Source organism: Moschus berezovskii, chromosome 7 (genome assembly GCF_049115385.1).
Source record: "Moschus berezovskii isolate FMDL1 chromosome 7, NW_MosBer_1.0, whole genome shotgun sequence".
Classification (NCBI taxonomy): domain Eukaryota; kingdom Metazoa; phylum Chordata; class Mammalia; order Artiodactyla; family Moschidae; genus Moschus; species Moschus berezovskii.
In genome coordinates, this window is record NC_142466.1 from 91734497 (window position 1) to 91755008 (window position 20512).

Here is a 20512-nt window from a genome sequence, read left to right on the forward strand (position 1 = left end):
GATTTGTACCCTACACTCACAGTCACAAGCAATCGCTGGGATGGGCTCAGTGTACCTTGAACACATTCCTGCAGATGAACATGGTTTTGTGTTGACAAACAAGTAACCCCTGTTGCCTGTTCCCATTCATTCCTGGGTACAAAGACCAAGAGTTTGGACGGCAGAGGACCCCCTTGTCGTGTAAATCTCTTTGCTTCCTGATCAGAACAGTACAAAGGCAATGTGCTCCCACTGCCACACTGCTGGGTGCTCACAACCCCTGACGCCCATCACAGGAAGCAAGCCACGTCTTCCCTGCCTCCCACGCCTCCTGAGATGGGTCTCCGGGTGCCTCCAGTTCCCACCACCAGGGTTACTGACTGCCTAGTTTTCTTGTTTTAGGTGCTAGAATTACAGTGCATTGCTGCACCCACAGTCATCTGGAGCAAGGGGTCAGAGCAGCCACAAAGAACAAGTCTTGTGCTTTGTCTTTTTATTATTTTTTATTTATTGGTCCTACCAAAATGACCCTTTACCCAGGCCCACTGTTCCTATGTGCACTGGCTTTATAGACACTTGTGCCGTATGTCTGTGTCCCAACTGGTGACTGATTCCCCCTTCCTAGTCCTTTTCCATGCAGTGCCTCATTTTCTCAAAATCTGAAGGCATTTTTGTTTGTTTGGGTCTGTGTAAAAGTTCCTTGGCAGGAGAACATGCATATGATCTTAAAATAAAGACAACATTCTGACACTAAGGTAATGCACAGAAAAATACAGTACTCAGACATCATTGCAAATAAATACCCCATACAGATGAAGTCTTTGTAAATGTAACATTATTTCTTATGAATCAACACTGTAAGAGAAGGTAAAAATAGGCGTCCCTACAACTAGGAATAAAAATGCTTATTCCAGGAAACAGAATTCTTTTATTCTCGCTACTTTTATTATTATAATATGTCCTGTATTTTGGAGAAGAGAGGACACTTTTTCTCATTCCTCCTCCTCGAGTACCAATTTGACCTTTTGCACCTCACTTAGCAAATCAGGACAGGACAAAGATCTGGTTTGCTAAGGAGCTTCAGTGACTTCTGTTTCCTGAAATTAACAGTGATTAGTTACACCAAGCAAGAGAATATATAATGTCTCTTTCTCACATTTGCAAAGAATACTATGGCTAACCCTCACCCCAATGCACGGGGCCGACAGTGCCAGCTCCCCTGCCACCTACCCCACTCTTCACAAACGTGGCGGGTCGTTCACATAGCTTGCTTAGCTTGTCCCATAAAGTCCATTTGGTTCCCAAAGCACACTCAAGGTTTGTATTCACTTTCGTTTTTTCAGCCCCTGAATTTGCAAGGATCTGCACAGTAAAGAATCACTGACTAACAGAATTTTGCACAATTGCTGTTTTCTTTCCCTCAATGAAGATGCCCAGACTTAGGTTCAAAGGTGTGTGCCTGTTCATACCAACTGGCCCACACCAGCCTTCAACATTTCCAAATTTAGAGAACAGACTACGCTGGGACACCTCCCTAAACTGCTGAAGGCACTACTGGCAATGGTTACTAACAAAAAGGCGTTGAAATGGAACACCCTAAAAATCGAAGACTGTAGGGTTTTCTAAGTGTACCACAATTTGGCACAACAACCAGAGTAACAAAACAATTCCAATTTGGAATTTCACTGGTACAGTTGTATAAAATTCTGTTAATCAGTCATGCTTCACAATGTCCTAAAACCCAGAAAATTCTGGAATTTGTAGGTAATACTACTCATTCAATAATTTATCTTTTTGTTTTCAAGTGCCTTTTACTGTTTAACCAGAGCAAAGGTCAAGTTTTCTTCTTGTTACACTGAACTATTCCTAAGAATAATAATAATACAATATGAAAAACCCCAGAATCGGAATACCCTGGATTTCTTAATGAACATGGCATTTAAAATCTGTAACTTCAAACATGAACCACAATGCCGTATAATCTAAAAGGCTGCTGAACCACAGTGTGGATACATTTAGCCGGGCTCCTTACCGGGTTGAAGCCTTCACCTAAACAGTCTAGAGCTACACGCTAGGAGGACACATCTGTGCCATGTGCTGATATCAGACCAACACACTGTTGGGAGCTACAGGACCACGAGACAGACTACGGCATCTGAGACCATCTCTATGCCAGGGATTAAGGAAGCAAATATAATATCAAAATATCAAAAGTGCACAGATTGATTGGGTAAAAAAGGAGTATCTGTAATAGGGAGACCCCAGTGGTGAGTGTTTCTAGAGGGTTCCTAAGCAAGCCTGGTGGTCGCTGTCCAAGCAGGTTCTTCAGCGCCTGTACAAAGGCCTTTCCAAGCAGCAGCTGGCGGTATTCTCAACATTAAAGCTTTTATTTCCTCTGCCATTAAAAACTTGGGGAATGCTATTTTGAAAAGATTGCAGTGGCATATCCAAAAACGTTTCTAAGTGGACTTTTAGGCTGCCCTTCCTTCCTCTGCGTGGGCCCATGGGAGAGGAAGGGAGGGGGCTGCAGTTTGACAGGGCCGGCGGCCGAGTCCTCCCAGCAGCTACTCTACAGCTGAAAATGGGAGAAAACAAGACAGCGTTAGAACTGGTCACCTGTCAGACAACTAAGCTCTCACCGAGCTGTGAGGGCATGGGTGTGTTAGTTGGCAGCAGAGAAGACCTGCATGTGTTAGGGGGGCCGCTGGCCCCGAGTGCCTCATGAAAACCCTTTACAAGTATGGAGAAGCTGTGTGCCAGGTTCGATGAGAAGGCAGAAGCAGTATGCGGGGCCAGCAGGCAGTCATGCCCCCTGGGAGTCCAGCTTGCAGAGGGGAGATGGCCTGACATCTTCTCAAGTGGCAGGGGCATCAAGACCTGACATCCCCTCTGCAAAGCGGCCTGGAGCTGAAGACAGGCACACGGAAGGGACAGGTGTGGTCTATCCTGTGTATCTTCAATCCGGCAGTTTGGAAAACCCATACTGGCATCTGGTGGGAACTGACACATGCTTGGGAACTAAGGGAAAGGGTGGAATGGGGCAGACAGAAGTGTGCAGGGGAAATGCAAACTCCCCCTCCTGGCCACAGAGAGAGAAGCAAGGAGCTAGTCAAGGTCTGCAGCCTCATGGCCGGTGGCCCCATGGATGATAGGGAGAGAAACAGTGAGAGAAGCCCAACTGCCAAAGCTCTGGTGTGGATGCAGCTCCTGAGAACGGGGGAAGTCCTATGACTGCCTTTCTGGTCTGTTACCACCCGATGATCAAGAACCACATTCCTCCTTCTGTGAAGCCTGAAACCTGCCCTGTCTCCACACAAAGCTCCTTTCCCACACCAGGCAGGGCTTCAGCTATAGCTGTGGGACCGAGTCCCACTGTTCAGCCTGGTCTGCTGGTGACTCAGACTCAGCTTAGGGGTTTCCATGCCCCTGTTTCTTGGAGTCCGAAGCCCTGTGGGAAGAAGGCCTGATAATGGGCAGAGGGTGAAAAAATCCACTTGAAAGCTGGGGACACTGTTAAGTTCAAAAAGATGGGCTTCCTGTGAGGACAGAAGTCTAGCCAGGCACTTGGGAAGTTTTTCTTATTGGAAAAAACCCAAGCCTTTGGCCCACCAATTTGTCACCTTACAGGCCACCAGAGAAGCATACAAATCTGAGACAGAGAAGCTGAGACTGCTGAGCTCTGGTCTGGGATGTGGCTAGGCATGCCTGTGCCTCTTGGGCATGACTGGTCCCTGGGCTGGAGAACGTGGGGCTGCTCTTCCTCTGTGTTTAGGGGAAGGAATTCTGTAATTCTGTCCCAAATATAAGCTGCAACAAGATGCTGCACAAACTTCATAATCTGCCAAGTGCAGAGTGTCCTCCAAGGCTGCACCTGGGCCTCAGGCTGGAACCTTTAACACTGGTTTCTGGGTGCTGGGACAGTATAACTGCATTAGACACATGCAGGGAACATGCAAGTTTCAATGCAAGTTCTGCCCCTCCCGATGGGAGCCAACAGCAACTGGGCCCTGGAAAGCCACATTTTTAAAAGGGCGTGTGGCTCCAACCCCACCTTGACCACCCAACCAAGAGAGCAGCTGCTGTGAAGGGTGGTCCCGAAGGATGAGAAACAGACACAAAGCTTGCAGCGTCCAGGTGGAGTGGCAGGCTGCCTCTGCTAAATTCTTCCCTCTGTGCATTAGTCACAGTTAAGACCAGCCTAGCACCACAGTCCCGCTGCTGCCAGGTTAGTTGAGGTGAAGCGACAGGTGACGTGCGGCAGGTTAGCTGCAGCGTGTGACCCTGCGAGGCTAATCGCAGTAAATGTTATACTTCTCGCCACAGACCACCTGGGCAGCAAGCCCAGCACCCTCAGCCCTGTCACTAGCACAGCCGCAGGTATGACTTACACTCGGGGGGCCAGGCTTGGCCTTGGAGGTGGCCTTGGCGCGGCCCCTCCGGGTCTGCTCGTGGTCCAGCTCGAGCAACTCCAGTCGCTGCGTCAGTGCCAGCTTCTGCTGGATGGCCATGCGCAGCAGTGAGTTGAGTGTCTTCTTCTCGTCCTCAGCAGCTGCCAGCTGCCGTTGCATCTCATCCAACTGTGTGATGTACTCGTCACATCTGCGGGGAGGCAAGAGGCAGAGCGTGGCTGAAGGACCTGGAGAGCACGTGACCATGGTCCCCATGCTGAGAGCTCCAGGTGCATGTGTGCTAAGTCGTTTCAGTTGTGTCCGACTCTGTGCGACCCTATGGACTGTAGCCCATCAGGCTCCTCTGTGCAAGGGATTCTCCAGGTAAGAATACAGGAGTGGGTTCCCATGCCCTCCTCCAGGGGGATCTTCCCGACCCAGGGATCGAACTAGCATCTAAGTCTCCTGCATTGGCAGGCGGGTTCTTTACCACTAGTGCAACCTGGGAAGCCGAGCTCCAGGTGAGGGGACTGCAATAGGATCCATCAGCTTACTGAGCTACAAACGAACAGGATGTGCCTTTCTGAGGTTTGGTTTTCTCTGGGAGGGACTCTCTAAAGCCAGTTTTCACTAAAGGAGGCAGTGGATGCCCTTGAAGGTCTCCAGCTTGAAGGCCTTGAAGGCCCCAGGGGAGCAAGTTAGAGATGTGATGTCACTTGGCTCTCAGGATGTGGGGATAAACCCGAGGACAGGAATCTGTTTGTTCTTCGAACAGCCCAGGCACACAGCAGGTGCTTCGTAAGTCTCGGACAAACGGCCAACTCGGGCCTAGGAAAAGCACACGTGGGTGCCATAAACAGCCCCATTTTAGCATCTGCCAACTGACATGGTCCCTCTACCTGGGTAAGGATCTGGGTGAGAAATGCCCACTCTGGGTCTGTTCCTGAGGGAGGGAACGTGGCTGGGGTAAAGGTGGTGGGCACACCCACCCTACACCCCCACCCACCAAGGCCAAAGACCATCAGCAAGTTTCAACCTTTGCCCAGAGGTTTGCCATCTTGGCTCCAACTGAGAAGTCACACTTTTAAATAATACAAGTTAAGGGAGCAAAGGTCAACATGCCCTGTGCTAAGGGACTAACTGAAATCTTTCCCAAACACTTTGCCCAGAAGGAGGGAGCTTTGTCCCTCTCCTCCCACATCGCTGAAATGCAGGAGTGCCCAGCACCTTGACGTAAGGCGAAGCAGACCCTGAGCTCAGTTCCAACTTATTTAACCAGGAGTCTCAGCCCTGAGGACACACCAGGCCTATCCAGAGAACACTCCCCTGGTGCTTGACTGACTGTGGCCAGCAGATGGCACCAAGTTTCTCTGAATAGGGAGACACCCAGAACCAGGCCCCAAAGCAGCCTCCAGCTCCGCACTTGCCCAGGGTTCCTGGCCACAGGACTGGCCTAAACAAAGATGCTGCCCATCACCCCCAAAAAACTCCAACTGGTAGGGTCAGAGTGGGAGCACGGTGTCCTCACCACTGCTGGGAGGGGAACCCTTCTTCTAAAATATACGAACTTCCACCAAGTTCTGGAAAGCAAGCTCCTCATTTGTAATCAGTGGCTTGCCTACTTGCCTGCTTCTCCTTCGAAGCTCAAGCCTCCAGCCTGGCCACTAAGGACCCACCCTCATAGCCTTTTGCTTCCAACTTCCTCATTTTACACAAAGTGGAGACAAAACTTGGGCCCCTGGATTTTCACAAATAGCAGAAATGGAAATTTCCCACAGGGCCAGGTTCCTGGGCTGACCAGCAGCGACAACAGTTAAGCATTACCTGGTGGCAAACATAGCGCGCAGTGAGGAGAAGGTGGCCGCGTCCTCCTTGAGGGCCTTGAGTTCGTTGCGCAGCTTCATCATGGTCTCAGTCACCATTGCCTTCTCGTTCTCGTACTTGCTCTTCAGGTTGGCGAGGGCCACCTCTGCTGTCTGGGGGGCCAGGTTTGTAAAAAACAGGCAGATGAGGTGTCAGGAGGGGTCCACTGCCTTGGTGAGCACCACAGATCAAGGCCCCAACCAGCCCTGGGCCCCTGAGATCCAGCCCCTCCCCACAGCACTGAGGTGAGGCTTCTCTCATCTTTTCTTCGAGCTGGGACAGGACAAGATGGCCAGGGAGGCTGAGAAAGCCCCCACCCACCTCCCCACCCTCTGCGGGGCCGAGCGCCAGGCGCACCTGCTTGTTGGCCTTGAGCACCGTGCGCAGCGTGGTGATCTGCTCCCGCTTGGTGCTGAGCAGCGACTTCAGCTTCAGGATCTCCTCCATGAGCGCCTCCCGGTCCTTGTCTGCGGCCGGGCCCAGCTCCTGTGAGGCCAGGCGCTGCCGCGACAGCTCTGTGGTGCGGTCCACGGCTGCCTGCAGGTGCCTGATCTGATCACGGATGATGGCAATCAGATTGTAGATGTTCATGGGCTCTCGGCGAGGGTCACTCAGGGGTGAGGGTAGAGAGGAGCCAGGCGAGGGGCTGCTGTCCCTGGCCCGACCCTCTGCGGGCGGTGGGCCCCTGGGCAGGACGGGCGAGCGGCGCTCACGGGCGTCCGGGCTGCCGGCGCCGGCCGGGCCCTCGCGGTAGTAGTCCAGCACCACACGCGCGGGCGTCTCGTTGTTGCACATGCACACGTGGTGGTAGAGACTGGCCAGCTCCTCGCTGAAGGTCACCAGCTCGTCCTGGGCCGCGCTCAAGCTGCCTTGAGTCTCGCCTGCAACATCGCTCACCTTCTTCAGCTCTGTCTGCAGCCGGGCCAGGAGCTCACGGTCCTGGCAGCTGGCTTTCTCCAACAGGGAGACCTTCTCAGTGAGCGCCTGGCTCTCGGCCTCATGCCGGCCCTTCTCCTCGGCGTGCTGGGCTTCGCTGGCCTCGTGTGCGCAGCGCAGGGCCTTCAGCTGCTCCCGGAGGTCGCCGGCCTCCGCCACGGCCACGCGGTACTTGCAGGCCAGGATCTCGGGCCCGTGGATGTCCACCTCGTAGTAGTCGCCATCCTCATGGCTGTCCCGCTCCCGCTCGCTGTCCAGGGCCGTCCGCCGCTCCTTGCTGGCCTGCAGGCGCCGCAGAGCGCTCAGGTTCTCCGTGAGGCGGCTCACCTCCTCATGCTGCTCTGACAGGGCCCCGCGGGCCTGCTCCAGCTGCTTCTGGGTGTCCTGCAGTGTGGCCAGCAAGCCCACCTTCTCCCGCTCCACCTGCAAAGGCAGAGAAAGGGACCGTCAACAGCCCACAGGAGCCTGCCCTCAGAGAACCCCTGGTCAGTCCCAGTGGAGACCCTGTCCGGACCACATTCATCACCCTGCTGAGCTCTCCGCGATAAATTTGGGTCAAGGTGTCATGTGTGGGGCCATGACGGCTCCTCCCCCTGCCCAGCTGTTTGCGGGGCCAAGTGAGTCCCTCCTTAGAGACATGAAGCAAAGCAAGAGGTTGTGATGCAGACCCTGGGGTTCTGTTCTGTTGGGGCAGGAAACCCTGACGTGTCTAAAGGACACAGCACGGGAAACCGTATGTGGAGACCTCAGAGAGACGTTACACTTGTGGCGGTCCCCAAACTCATAACCAGAAAACTGTTTCTCTGGGCACCTTCCACCTATAATGCTGCAGTTCCACTTAGGTAACAATACAGAATTACCTACGTAAAAGAAATGTACGTGAAAGACAGTGCATAGCTTTTAAAAGCTTCACAAAGTGTCAGGCAAGCACTGTCCTGGTGAACAGCAGGTCTGGCCAACACCATCGGGGACAGCAGTGGAGGTGGGGATGGCGCACGTGGGCCCAAGGCCCAGGGCTGTGGCACAAACCCGACGGGGTGGGGTCCCAGCACCATCCACCCGCTCACCTGCATTAGCTGCTGCTTAAGCTTCTGGATCTCAGAGATGTTGAGCTCACTGAGCAGGTCAGAAACGAGGCTGGGAGGGGGTGGGGTGAGGCCGTCCTTGGTGGGCGTGGAGGTCTTGTTGTCCAGCGGCACCTTGCCCAGGCCACCGTGCTCGAAGCCATTGGCCAGGGCCTCAGCATCGTCACCAAGTTTGAGGCCGTCCAAGGAGACATGCAGGTGGCTGGTGTAGAGGGAGTCGTTGATGCTCATGTAGTGCGACAGCTCCTTGCGCAGGCTGTTCTTCTGCTCCCGTTCTGTCTTCAGCGTCTCCAGAGCCTCCTCCAGCTGCCGCTCTGAGATCTCCTTGAGCCGAATGGCGTCCTCCAGCTGGCTGTTGAGGTATTCGGTCTCCTCCTCCAAACGCTTGATCTCATGCTTGAGGCCCTCAAACTCCACCTGTAAAAGAGAGGTTGACCTCTTCTATCCCTGCGGGATGGCGAAGAAACACCATCACGGTGACTGAACAACTGGGGGAACATGGACACTCAGAGGGCTGCAGGCATGAGGCGCACACAGGAAATGCTGAGCCCGCGCCTGGGACACGTGTGCACATGGTATGAGCAGCGCAAAAGCGTGCGGCCTGCTCAGCACCAGAGATGCCCTCGGGTGGAATTCAGAACACACCCACACTGCCAATTTGTTAGGTGACTTAAAATGCTACCAAGTATATACTGACTTTAAATTCTACAAAACTTCTTCATTATCACTAAGAGTTGATTAAACACTTTTAAGATACAAAAAATATGTATCTAGAGGTGCAATGTGACCATCACTTCTAATCACATTTCACAATGAAGGAACTAAAGCTCCCACTGGAGTGGGATGTGCCTCCACTGTACACACCACCCTGACAGAGAGGCCCAGGTACAAGCGGGAGAGGCGGAGTCCAGAGCTGTACATGCAGAAACAGTATTTGCAGGCGGACAAGGAAAGAACAGACAGAAACCAATGCTTGGTGTGGGTACTCAGGGTCTCTGAGCAACTTAAAAAAAATTGGCATTATTCTGAAATATTTGAGCAAGAAATGAGGAGTAAACCACTCAGAGGCAGGTCGATGAGGGTCTCTGTGGGCTGAGGACGAGAGTAGGGGAATCCCGGGGAGAGGCCAGACTCCACCATGTGCCATTCATGGTCTGCTTTCCCACTCCCTGGGATGCCTGACCCACAGATGAGCACAGCGTCACAGAGGGTCTGCCAGGCAGCCAGAAGAGGAGCTCTGGTGCCTGTGTTCCTGGAAGGAGAGCCACTTCCTGACTCTAAGGGTCAGAAGTTCTGCTACCAGCATAAACATATGGGCCCACACTTCCTTATGCAGGATTTAAATACCCAGGTCCCCAATTTGGGAATTTCTGGGATAAATGTCCCCCTAGTCCCCAACCTGTGAAGCTGTGGTTCTTGGACAGTTAGGTGACAAGGGCAGGCCTTGAGGGGCCTGAGTGCCCAGGACTCCCTGGGTGTCCTCTCACAGGTGGAGGCGACCCTTCTGTCCCCATCCTGTCACAAGTGGGGAGAGGAGACCTCCTGTCCCTGACCTGTCCCAGGTGGAAGTGTTCCTGTTCATCCCACCTATTTTTATGTTAGTTGGGAACATCATATGACAGCCTGGACATCTCCACACTGCTCAAGGGTCACTAGGCTTCACCCCAAGGTCCAGGACCACATGGGGTTCAAAGGAGTGTAGAAAACATGAGTCAGTGGGAGGAGTGGGTACAATGACAGTCTAGGGTTCCAGAGGACATACAGACCTCTCTGGTCTCCTGCTGGCACCTGAAATGAGATGGAGCCAGACACCCAGCCTCTGGGGTCTTTTGGTATCACATCTTCATCACCTTCATTCTTCCTCCCATTTTTGCTGGCTGCTAACACCTCAGTTAGTCCAACTGCCAGCCAACAATACAGGCAGAGGCTTTGTTTTTCTGGTCTTGAAGAGACTGGGCCCTGCTGCCACACCCTCGAATCACAGTGGCATATAACTCCCAGCCTGAGTGTGGAAGGAGGGAGGGAATGTCTTCTGACCATGGAGACAACAAAGTGAGGGTTAGGCCAGGGCTGTGGCCCAGAGCTAACCTACCTGTCCCACCTGCCTGGCCCCGATACTTGCCTGATTCTGCCTGAGCACAGACACCTGCTTTTGCAGGCTGATATTTTCCTCTTCCAACTCCGAGTAGTCCTGCAGCAGGCGTGCCTCCCGGAACTTGTACTCCTTGATGTCATCCCGCAGGCGGCCACGTTGAATCTCCACATTCTGGTTGATCTGCCAGGAGGAAGGCAGATGTGAGAAGCCTGCTCTGGTTGGACTCCCCACTCCTGAGGCAGAAGGAGCTCAGTGCAGCCAGGCCCACCATGGGAGCCACACAGCCAGGGCTTGGAATCCCAGGCTTGCCGTGGTGTCCAGTGTAGCCACCTGACAAGGAGCTGGGGCTGTGAGCTGAGTGGTACGGGGGTGAACAGCATTGATCTCAGCAGCTCTGACCCTTGGTTTCTTCATATGTAAAATGGGGTTGAAAGTAATTCCTCTGTCACATGCCACTGGTAGCTCGTACACTGGTGCAGTGCTGTGGAAACAGTCTGCAGACACTCAGAAAGTTCAGTGCAGAGTCAAAGCTGACCCAGCAGCGGGCCTCAGCATGCACTCCAAAGAAAGGAAAACACATGTTCACACAAAACCTTGTGAGTGAATGTTCAGACACTATATATGTGTTCAGACACATAACAGCAAAGGCAGAAACAACCCAAATGTCCACCAACTGAGGAGATAAACAATATATGGTATATTTATACAACTGGATGTTACTACACATGCTGGAACATGAATGGACCTTGAAAACAACATGAGTAAAAGAGGTGTTAGTGGCCACGTACTGAATGACTTCACTTATATGAAATATTGAGAATAAGCAAACCCACAGAGACTGAAAAAGCAGATGAGTGGTGGCTGGGGCTGGGGTGGGGCAAGGGGAAGATGGGAAGGAGAGTGACTGTTGATGGGGTTTCTCCTTAGAGTGATGGAATATTCTAAAATTGATTTGGGATGGTTCATGAATCTGTAAATATACTAAAATCCACTGACTGCATATTTTCAAATGGGTGATTTGTAAGGGATTTGAATTATCTCAATAATTCTATTAAAAAAGTCCCTGCCTCCAAGTTGTCCGGGGGATTCAAACACGCACGGAGAGAGGCAAGTGCAGACCTGGCATGAACTGTGCAATCAAGACCGTTGGGGATTCTCAACTGGCTACTACTCTGTGCCAGGGGCCAGGACCTGGGTCCCTTGGCCAACATTCTGGAGTCACTGTATACACTGTAGGATGTTTAGCAGCAGCCCCCACATGTGCTGTGACCACAGAAACTGCCTCCAGACAGGGTTGGTGCCCCTGGAGGCAGAATCGTCTCTGAGACAAACTCTCCATCTCTCCCCACATTCTTGGTCCCAACATTCTAAGCAGCCTCCCCTACATACCTGCAAAGATCTAATGCCCACCCCCTTGGCTAGAAGCACCATCACCCACTAGGCCCCAGAGCTCACTATGTCCTTCTCTCCCAACACAGCAGCCTCTCTGCTGGTGCTGAGGTTTCTTGTGATCACATTGATGCATACATTTTGCAGACAAGATTCTATGATTCCACATAGGTACACATGGAAAAGCAATGTTGGCTTGATAAACTGAAATAGGACCAATAAGAAAAAAAGAACACAACAAAAAGGGGAACGAGTTACTACATGTATCAAGTACTTCTGACAAATGCTTACTACCAAAATCTCCAGCAAATGGACCAATGCAGTCCCCTCATTAAGTGACCCAAGAAGGTACCCAACAGATGACATGCAAAAAAAAAAGAGACACCAAATTACTGACTGCAGCGCAAGCGGAGCAGTGGCTGTGCAGCGCTGGTGTCTGAGGAGGCCTTACAAACAGCAGTGAAAAGAAGAGAAGCAAAAAGCAAAGGAGAAAAGGAAAAGTATACGCATTTGAATGCAGAGTTCCAAAGAATAGCAAGGAGAGATAAGAAAGCCTTCCTCAGTGATGAGTGCAAAGAAACAGAGGAAAACAATAGAATGTGAAAGGCTAGAGAGCTCTTCAAGAAAATTAGAGATACCAAGGGAACATTTCATGCAAAGATGGCCTCAATAAAGGACAGAAATGGTATGGACCTAACAGAAGCAGAAGATATTAAGAGGTGGCAAGAGTACACAGAAGAACTATATAAAAAAGATCTTCACAACCAGATAATCACGATGGTATAATCACTCACTTAGAGCCAGACACCCTGGAATGCAAAGTCAGGTGGGCCTTAGAAAGAATCACTACAAACAAAGCTAGTGGAGGTGATGGAATTCCAGTTGAGCTATTTCAAATCCTGAAAGATGATGCAGTGAAAGTGCTCTACTCAATATGCCAGCAAATTTGGAAAACTCAGCAGTGGTCACAGGACTGGAAAAGGTCAGTTTTCATTCCAATCCCAAAGAAAGGTAATGTGAAAGAATGCTCAAACTACCACACAATTGCACTCATCTCACGCGCTAGTAAGATAACTTCCAGATGTTCAAGCTAGATTTAGAAAAGGCAGAGGAACCAGAGATCAAATTGCCAACATCCACTGGATTATCGAAAAAGCAAGAGAGCTCCAGAAAAATATCTATTTCTGCTTTATTGACTATGCCAAAGCCTTTGACTGTGTGGCTCATCACAAAGTGGAAAATTCTTAATACCAGGGCACCTGACCTGCCTCTTGAAAAATCTGTATGCAGGTCAGGGAGCAAGTCAGAACTGGACATGGAACAACAGACTGGTTCCAAATAGGAAAAGCAGTACATCAAGGCTGTATACTGTCACCCTGCTTACTTAACTTATATGTAGAGTACATCATGAGAAATGCTGGGCAGGAGGAAGCACAAGCTGGAATCAAGATTGCCGGGAGAAAGATCAATAACCTCAGATATGCAGATGACACCACCCTTATGGCAGAAAGTGAAGAGCCTCTTGATGAAAGTGAAAGAGTAGAGTGAAAAAGTTGGCTTAAAACTCAACACTCAGAAAACTAAGATCATGGCATCCAGTCCCATCACTTCATGGCAAACAGATTGGGGGGGGGTGGGAAACAGTGGCAGACTTTATTTTTCTGGGCTCCAAAATCACTGCAGATGGTGACTGCAGCCATGAAATTAAAAGACGCTTACTCCTTGGAAGAAAACTTATGACCAACCTAGATAGCATACTAAAAAGCAGAGACATTACTTTGCCAACAAAGGTCCATCTAGTCAAGGCTATGGTTTTTCCAGTAGTCATGTATGGATGTGAGAGCTGGACTATAAAGAAAGCGGAGCACTGAAGAATTGATGCCTTTGAACTGTGGTGTTGGAGAAGACTCTTGAGAGTCCCTTGGACTGCAAGGAGATCCAACTAGTCCATCCTAAAGGAAATCAGTCCTGAATATTCATTGGAAGGATTGATGTTGAAGCTGAAACTCCAATACTTTGGCCACCTGATGCGAAGAACTGACTCACTTGAAAAGACCCTGATGCTAGGAAAGATTGAAGGCAGGAGGAGAAGGGAACAACCGAGGATGAGATGGTTGGATGGCATCATCGACTCAATGGACATGGGTTTGAGTGGTGATGGGCAGGGAGGCCTTGTGTGCTGCAGTCCATGGGGTCGCAAAGAGTCGGACACGACTGAGCGACTGAACTGAACCAAAATTACTGACTGGCGAAATGCAAGGCTTGTCAGGAAAGCAAAACTCCTGAGAGGCAAAAATAAACAAAATAACACAGTGTGAGTGGCAATCTAAGGAAACACATACTTACTTGCTTCCTAACAAAGTTCTACATACACCTTGACTCTGACCATTTCCCTTGCTTACCACCCAACTGATTGTTACGGTTAATTTTAATGTCAGCTTATCTAGGCCCTGGCCTCCAGATATTTGGTCAAACACCAGTCTAGATGTCACCATTTTTGTATATTTTCAGATGAGATTAACATTTAAATTCACAGACCCACTGAGTAAAAATGTGGATCCAGTTAGTCAAAGGCCTTCAAAAAAAAAAAGACAGCCTTCGGATTGAAGCTGCGCCATCAGCTCTTTCCTGGGCCTCCAGCCAGATGGCATAACCTGCAGATTCTGGATCTGCCAGCCACCACTACTGAGTGAGCCAATTCCCTACAATGAATCTCTGCCCCCCACCCCCGCCAGCACCCTGCGAAACACGTACCCCTATCGATCTGCTTCTCTGAAGAGTCCTTGTTAACTCAGTGACTGATATATAAGAGTTGTGCTTTGGATATCAGAGAAGAAAAAGAAATAAAAGGGATCCAGATTGGAAAAGAAGTAAAACTCCCCCTGTCTGCAGATGACATGATCATGATACCGTACACAGAAAATCCGAAAGATGCTACCAGAAAATTACTAGAGCTAATCAAAGAGACACAAGACCTCTTGCAGAAAATGATAAGACACTGATGAAAGAAATTAAAGACCACACAAATAGATGGAGAGATATACTATGTGTTCTTGGATTGGAAGAATCAATATTATGAAAACAACTATACTACCCAAAACAATACACAGATTCAATAAGTCCCTGTCAAATTGCCAACGGTATTTTTCACAGAACTAGGACAAAAAATTTCACAATTTGTATGGAAACACAAAAGGCCCCAAATAGCCAAAGCAATCTTGAGAAAGAAGAATGGAGCTGGAGGAATCAATCTTCCTGACCTCAGACTATACTACAAACCTACAGTCATCAAGACAGAAATATAGAAATATATTTCCATATATAGAAAACAGAAATATAGGCCAATGGAACAGGTTGAAAGCCCAGAGATTAACCCACGCGCTTATGGGCACCTTATCTTTGACAAAGGAGGCAAGACTATACAATAGAGAAAAGACAGCCTCTTCAGTATGTGATGCTGGGAAAACTGGACAGCTACGTGTAAAAGAATAAAATGAGAACACTTCCTAACACCATACACAAAAGTAAATTCAAAACGGATTAAAGACCTAAATATAAGGCCAGAAACTATAAAGCTCTTAGAGGAAAACATAGGCAGTATAATCTTTGATATAAATCACAGCAAGATCCTCTTTGACCCACCTCCTAAAGTAATGGAAACAGAAACAAAAATAAACAGACAGGACCTAAATAAACTTAAAAGCAACTGACAAAGGATTAATCTCTAAAATATATAAGCAGTTCATACAGCTCAATATCAGAAAAACAAACAGCCCAATCAAAAAAATGGGCAGAAGACCTAAACAGACATTTCTCAAAAAAAGACATTCTCCAAGTTGTTCAGTTGTCAAGTTGTGTCCGACTTCTTGCAATCCCATGAAGTGCAGCACGCCAGGCTACCCTGTCCTTCACAGTATCCCTGAGTGATACTATCTAACCATCTCATCCTCTGCTGCCCCCTCTTCTTCTTTTTCCATCAGTTTTTCCCAGCGTCAGGGTCTTTCCCATTAAGGTGGCTCTTCGCATCAGGTGGCCAAAGGATTGGAGCTTCAGCTTCAGCATCAGTCCTTCCAGTGAATATTCAGGATGGATTTCCTTTAAGATTGACTGGTTTCATCTCCCTGCTGATGGCCAATAAGGAAAAGATGTTGAACATCGCTCATCATTAGAGCAATGCAAATGACAACTATAATGATGCATATCACCTCATACCAATTAGAATGGCCATCATCTGAAAAACTACAAACAATAAATGCTGGAGAGGATGTGAAGAAAAAGGAACCCTACTGCACTGCTGGGAATGTAAACTGATACAGTCACTATGGAGAACAGTGTGGAGATTACTTAACAAACTGGAATAAAACTACCCTATGACCCAGCAAACCCACTACTGGGCATATACTCCGAGAAAAGCACAATTCAAAAAGACACATACATGTACCCCAGTGATCACTGCAGCGCTATTTATAACAGCCAGGACATGGAAGCAACCTAGAGGTCCATCAACAGATGAATGAATAGAAAAGATGTGGTACATATATATGCAATGGAATATTACTCAGCCATAAAAAGGAACACATTTGGGTCAGTTGTAGACAGGTAGATGAGCCTAGAACCTGTTACACAGAGTGAAGTCAGTCAGAAAGAGAAAAACAAATATTGTCTTTTAATACATACACACGGAATCTACAAAAATAATAATGAACCTATTTACAGAGAAGAAATGGAGATGCAGACACAAAGAACAGACTCATGGACACAGCAGGAGAAATAGAGGGTAAGACAAACTGAGAAAGAAGTATTGACATACATACAATATCATGTGTAAAACAGGCAACTGGTGGGGAAGCTGCTGTATATCACAAGGAGTCCAGCCTGGTCCTCTGTGACAACCTAGAGGAGTGGGATGGGGAGGAAGGCTCACCAGGAAGGGGATATATATATATATATATATACACACACACACACACACATACGTATATATGACTGACTTATGTTTCTGTACAGCAGAGACCAGCACAGCACTGTAAAGCAGTTATGCTCCAATTAAAAAAAAAAAAATTGCCCCCTCAGTATGGGAAGACACAGGAGTTAAGATGGTGAAACAGGGGTAGCAAGTAGGAGCTGCTGGTCAATGAAAAACGCAAATGGACTTTACTTAAAACTTAACAGCTCTCCTCAATGAAACAAGTGGTCCTAAGGTAGATGGAAAAAGGACAGAGGGAGACAAGACCACGGGCCAGCTTGACTGCCTAGTCGAAGCCCTCTGCACCCCAGAACCTGTGTGCCCAGGCTGTACCAGAAACCTCTGCTGAGCTGCATCCTAGCACAGGCTGCCTGCACAGGAACCATTTTTGGTTTTTATTGAGATATGATTCACGTACCATGAAGTCCACCCACTGACACATACAATTCAGAGGTTATAGTTTATTCATAGTTGTGCACCATTACCTATTCTAGAACATTTTCATTACCCTAGAAAGAAACCACACACCAAGACACCACCAATATGCTTTCAGTCTGTGAATCTGCCTTTTCTTGACATTCACAGAAATGAACCTGGACAACGTGTGGTCTCTCTGCATGGCTCAAAAAACCTTTCCCTGGTGCCGTCTCCATACTGGCACTGCTCTGGCAACTCTAGGGGCATGACCCATTCCTTCACTACTGAGTACTGAGTGTGCTGGGTGCTGCTCTCGGCTCTGTTTTGTTCACTGAGGCTCCCTAAAGTTGCCCACCTACAGCACACACATTGCCAGCTGGTGTCAGCTGCTGCCGCGGGAGGCCCTGACGAGGCAAGGAGGGGTGCTATACTGAAGTCAGGTCTGGGAGTCTGGACTGCAGAGAAGTCAGCGCTCGACACTGCAGAAGCCCCATCACGGTGCGGCTGGAGCTCAGGCGCAGGGCGGGAGCACCACCCTGCACAGGAGTGCTCCAAAGCAGGTCTATGCCGTCCCCCAGAGGAACGGGCAAGACATGTAGCCAATCCCCGGGAGATGCCTGCGGCCCCAAGGAAGGCCAGGGTGGACATGGGAGTAATGCCCCAGTCCTGTCAGACCTGCAGAGCCTGCACAGGAGGAGGTGATGACAGAGGCAGAGACTGGAGCAATGTGGACACAAGACAAGGGTCTGAGGGTTGCTGCCACCCAGACGCTGGAGAGGTTCCACACGGAACATGGTCCTGACAGCAAATTTCAGATACAGACAATTAACAGAATAAAATCTTATTGCTTGTGACAATCTACTATAGTGGCCCCAAAAACCAAATATACAAATTTAGGTTTAATACCAGGAAAAAGACACTTCTGTAACAAATACCTGAAAATGTGGAAGTAGCCATGGAATTGGGGATGGCCACAGGCTGGAAGACTTTAGAAGAGCAGGACAGGAAAAGGCCAGAATGCCTTGAGACTACTGGTAAAAAAAAGTAATTGTTTCAGGTGACACTGGTGAGGGTCAGAGAAGAGTCACAGAGACTTGTTCCACTGTCTCAGGGAATGCATGGACTTTCATGAAATAACACCAGGAGAGATGTGAATGCTAGCGGGGCTCCCAGTTAGGCCTTAGGAGGGAATGAGGAATGGCGGAAAGGCTTGCTGTAAAGGGGCAGAAAACTCAGTTGAGCTGTGTTCCAGTGCTGGGTGGAAAGCAGAATTAGTAAGCGAGGAAGATGGATGAATAGCCTGGGAGACTTTGAGGCAGAATGTTAGAAGTACAGCCTGGTTTCTCCTTGTTGCTTATAGCAAAGTAGGAGAGGAGAGAGAAACCAAAGAAATAATCAAAAGTAAAACAGAACCAGCACTTGAAGATTTGGAAAATGCTCAGCTTGTCCTTATTGCAAAAAAATGAGAAAGCATTGTTCTGGAGACAGCACCAAGGGTATGGCTTACATCTCAGCCACCCGGCTGGGAGGCCAGGAGGTCCACTGCTTCCTGGGTTCCAGAAGTCAGAGGAGGCGGCCAACAAAGACTGTTCTCAGGCCTTGAAATGTGGTGCTTCTTACTTTCTGGGACCTGCAGCCCCTTCATTCTTTCCTCTTCTCCCTTCTGGAATGAGAGTAACTCTCCTTTGCCTGTCCTAACATTGTGTTCTGGAAGCACATAATTTGCACAGGGAGGAATTTCACCCCAGGATGGACCATCACAAAGTGTCAGCCTTTCCTAATTTAGCGAATTTGAAATGTGATAAGGGATCTGAAGAGTTGATGCTGGAATGGGCTAAGACTTCTGGGAATGAGATGAATATATTTCACATGGAAAATATATGAATTCTGAAGGCTAGAGGGTAGAATGTTACGAGTTTTAACTGTGTTCCCTCAAAAGATACGCTGAAGTGATAAGCCCTGGAAGAGGTGAATGGGATCTGAGTTGGAAATAGGGTCTTTGCAGATATACCCGTTCAGTTCAGCTCAGTTCAGTTCAGTTCAGTTCAGTCGCTTAGTCGTGTCCGACTCTTTGCGACCCCATGAACCACAGCACGCCAGGCCTCCCTGTCCATCACCAACTCCTGGAGTTCACTCAAACTCATGTCCATCGAGTCGTGGACGAGGTAATAGGGGATTAGAGTGGGCACAAATTCAAGGGCTGGTGTCCTTCCAAAATGGAGAGCTGGAGACATCCAGGGAGAAGGCCACAGGAAGATGGAGGCCAAGCCTGGAACACAAGGACTGCCAGAGGCTGCCAGGTGCTGGCAGAGGCACAGGAAGGACTCTCCCACACAGCCTCCAGAAGCAGCCATCCCTGCTGACACCTTGATTTTCTGTTGTCTTCAGCCCTCAATCTGTGGTAATTTGTCACAGCAGTCACAGGAAATGAACACAGGTTTTGGTCTTATCCCACTGAAAGCTGGGGTTGGGCATGGGAGGATGAACCCTGAAGATATGGGGAGAGCCCAGAGCACCAGGACAGAGCTGAGTGCAGTGGACGAGGAGCCCCCAGCACCGCCAATACTGTGCCAGGTGGCCCACCTCACATGGAGGGTGCTGTGGCTGCCCCCGCCGGAAAGCTGCCCAGGGCAGGGGATGTGTCCCAGACAGGTGACTTCACTTACTTGGCACGTATGCTCTTGGGGAGCCACCAACCATCTGTATTGCAACTGTGCTGTCACCCAGAGAGAACCACACCTGGAGAAGCAGCAAGGAATCAGTGGTGAAAATGGCTCAGACTGGTTCAGGCAGGGGTAGGGCTGAGGGCCCGGTGCGGAGGCTGCGCTGAGGAAGCAGTGACTCAGCCTTGCCTCCACACGGAGGCGCTGTGTGAGGTGCTCAGGAAAGCGAATGCCCTTGAGAGGCAGCCATACCACGGCTCACCTCCCAGGGCCTTGTCTCCCCTCTGAGAACGGAAGGGATGGTAACTGAAGGAGAAGCTGTGGCCCCTGTGCATCCATCCGCAGCACCAACCCACCCTGCTGCAGGTCACACAGGCTGGCCACAACTAAAAAGTCTACCTAACTGGGCTTCCTGCCTCCAGTCGGTTGGGGCATGCTCCCACAACAATTAGCTTCTGCTCTCTCATCTTGTCTCTCCCCTGCTTAAATGCTGAACTGTACCCCCTCACTGGCTCCCACTGCTCTCGGTGTGCTGTGGCTATGAGCCCCCAGCCTTGCCCAAGCCCTGTCCCGGTGCTTCCAGCTGCTGTGCGCAGAGCCTTCTCACCTTCCGTGAATACACTAGTGGGAGCATGCTCACTCCTCTGCCAGAAACGCTCTGCCACTCCTCCCTCTTTCCCTGCTAAGTCACACTGCTTGGGGAGGTGCTCAAACATGCGTGGCTTGACTTC

At 49.7% G+C, this 20512-nt stretch overlaps 1 protein-coding gene across 2 annotated transcripts in view; it reads right to left on the reverse strand.

Moving 5' to 3' along the window:
- Positions 1-463: 463 nt before the first annotated feature.
- The window catches only part of BICD2 (BICD cargo adaptor 2), a 58085-nt gene continuing 38036 nt past the window's right edge, over positions 464-20512 (reverse strand). Inside the window, exons 3-8 of one of the 2 annotated variants that reach the window (XM_055427472.2) lie at positions 10374-10526; positions 8234-8668; positions 6588-7589; positions 6192-6343; positions 4368-4578; positions 464-2554 (exon numbers count right to left, since the gene is read on the reverse strand). In XM_055427472.2, the coding sequence (XP_055283447.2) occupies positions 2549-2554; positions 4368-4578; positions 6192-6343; positions 6588-7589; positions 8234-8668; positions 10374-10526 (1959 nt within the window). In that variant the 3' untranslated portion in view covers positions 464-2548. Of the gene's footprint in view, positions 4579-6191; positions 6344-6587; positions 7590-8233; positions 8669-10373; positions 10527-20512 lie in introns of both variants that reach the window. The other variant, XM_055427471.2, reaches the window with a different exon arrangement.